At 45.0% G+C, this 2,545-nt stretch overlaps 1 protein-coding gene across 3 annotated transcripts in view; it reads left to right on the top strand.

Annotated features, from left to right (window-relative positions):
- Slc24a3 (solute carrier family 24 member 3) overlaps nt 1-2,545 on the top strand; it is a 491,099-nt gene that overhangs the window by 459,716 nt on the left and 28,838 nt on the right. For all 3 annotated transcript variants that reach the window (XM_004635592.3, XM_023720226.1, XM_023720227.1), the window contains exon 10: nt 2,123-2,256. In XM_004635592.3, coding sequence (XP_004635649.2) covers nt 2,123-2,256 — 134 coding nt within the window. The remainder of the gene's footprint in view (nt 1-2,122; nt 2,257-2,545) is intronic.

Here is a 2,545-nt window from a genome sequence, read left to right as displayed (position 1 = left end):
AATAAATATATGAAAAAATGCTCCACACCACTAACCATCCATAAAATGCAAATTATAACAACATTGAGATATCATCTCACCCCAGAAAGAGTCAGTACTTCTTGGTGTTGGTTTAGATGGCAGAAGTGCTATTTCTTTCTATAGGTGGGCAAGGCATTCCCACTGAGCTGGGAACTAAGGATGCTTTGTCGTTGCCCAGAATGGTGAATAGACTCAGAGTCACCAGCGTGATGTGACAACCCTGAAGGCTTATTGTGAGCCCGACACCATCAGGCTGTCATTGCTCCAGCCACTCCCCATCTAGCTCTCCAACATAACCAGAAGCCCAGATGTCACATTAATTTATCCATAAAAATCTCAATATGTGTTTCTTTTAAAAACTCAGTTTTAGCACAGCCACAATAATTATTATTACACCTAAAATTAATAATTCCTTAGTAACATAAGACTTCCAGGCAGTGTTCAAATTTCCATTCATCTTGTAAATGTCATATTTATTTGCAGTTTTCTCTTGGCCTCATTAATGTTATGAATGTTTTACAAATCAAAATCCAAATTTTACTGGTTATAATTGGTTGCACTGTGTTTTGATCTCTTTTCATGTGTCAATTCCCGTGTGTGTGTGTGTGTGTGTGTGTGTGTGTGTGTGTGTGCTTTATCTTGTAATTTATTCTTTGATGGAGTGTTCTATCTGCCCTGCAGACTATAAGTGATTTAGAATTGTTGACTGCACCCCAGGGTGGGTGGTGTACCCTGTTCCTTTGGGCTTTATGATTCCTTCCATGCCAACCAGACTGTGCCCAAGTGGGGATGAGTCCTGCCCTCAGAACACATGAATATTGCCCTGCTCTCTGTGGTGTGGGTAGCCATTGATGCCTGATGTCCATCTTCATTGTGTTAGGAGGGTTATTGGACATAGTAATGTCCTAATTCTGTGCCTACCTCTCAGGAATCGTGAAGGTCTTCTAGGATCAGAGCACCCACCTTTGCCATTGCCAGCAACCTTTTTACTGCTTTTCTGTTCTTCCTGCCATGCATGAACCAGCAACAGTTCTGGGAGTAGAGGCAGAGGTTTAGAGACAGCCCCTCTGCCTCCACGGTGACTACAGTGCCCTCAGAAGCAAGCCACCCTAGAGTGGCACTGACTGAAGAGTCAGTCACAAGGATGCAGCTGGAAGAGACCCCAAGGGGCCTCAGGGCAGCAGTAGGTGGGACAAGGATGAGAGGGGACATGCAGGTCAGGCGGTCTTTGAGCTGCTCATTCAGAATGGCCATGGCTGGCTGCCTTTCCCATGAGAACCTGAAGGTCAGGTTTGGGGAGACTCTGAATGGCTATCCAATGGCCAGTGTTCCAGTCTCTTTAGATTCTAAGAAAGAGAAAAAGCAGTACTGGCCTACAGTTCCTTGGAGACTGTGCCTGGCTGTCTTTGCCCATGAGTTTTCTAGGAGTCCCTCTGTAGGAATCATGAAAGGTAAAGTGACCAGACATTTGCTTGCCAAAAAATCCTAAGAACTTGGACCCTCTTCCTGCCCAACACCAGTTTGGTGGTGCCTATGAGAAACATTTCCCAAGGTTTCCACTCACTCATTCTGGTCAATGGTATCCAGAATTTTTTTTATAAAGCCAAAAGCACTTGGACCTGAAATTACAGTACAATAGTAAGAGTGTCACAGACTGAGGTGCAGGACCACAGAAACTAAAGACAGACATGAACAGCCAGCTAGACTAGCTGGCCTCTGTCAGTGCAGGCCCAGGGAGGAGACATGGCTCTGGGTAGTGGTTAGTGGGCTTACCACAGTTCTTCATATAAATACTCCAAGTGAGACAGCTCAGTTCCAGCAGTCTTTCCATTCAGAGGAGTGGTGGCAAAGTAGTACACCATTGTGGGCTTCTCTGAATGTGATTTTATTTTCACTTACTGCATATCCTTCAATCAAGAAATGTAATAGACTGTATATGCTGAGAGGAAATGGGATCGCAAAGTAGGAAGGATCGGAACTCTAAACACAGGATTTCACTCCACACTTGTGGACCAAGAGCTCCAGGGAAAGCTCAGTGGGATTAGAAAATGGGAGGCAGGGAGAATGCTGATGGATTCTTTATGCTTACTGATTTGTTCAGATATAATGCATGCATACATCAGTGCTTCGAAAGGAGGACAAAAGGTGCTGGGAACATGGTCAATGGATTGGCCAACAACACTGAGATTGATGACAGCAGCAACTGTGATGCAACTGTGGTGCTACTTAAGAAAGGTAACTAAGAGGAGGGAGAGAGGGAGTAAGGGTAGAAGAGGGAATGGATGGATGGATGGATGGATGGATGGATGGATGGATGGATGGATGGACTGGGGTCCAGCTGACCTTGAGGGAATACCACCCATCCCAAGAGAGAGGACACAAAAGCATCCAAATTTTCAATCTTCTCACCCTTCTTTTGGTTGCCTCCTGAGACAGCTCATCGTGATAATCTAGCTGACCAGGAAGCTCCATGGATAGTCTTAGGGAACACAAAGCTCTGGTTTTAACCCCCAGCACAAAAAAA

Source organism: Octodon degus, unplaced genomic scaffold (genome assembly GCF_000260255.1).
Source record: "Octodon degus isolate 3935 unplaced genomic scaffold, OctDeg1.0 scaffold00073, whole genome shotgun sequence".
Lineage (NCBI taxonomy): Eukaryota > Metazoa > Chordata > Mammalia > Rodentia > Octodontidae > Octodon > Octodon degus.
This window is presented reverse-complemented; position numbering and strand designations above follow the sequence as displayed.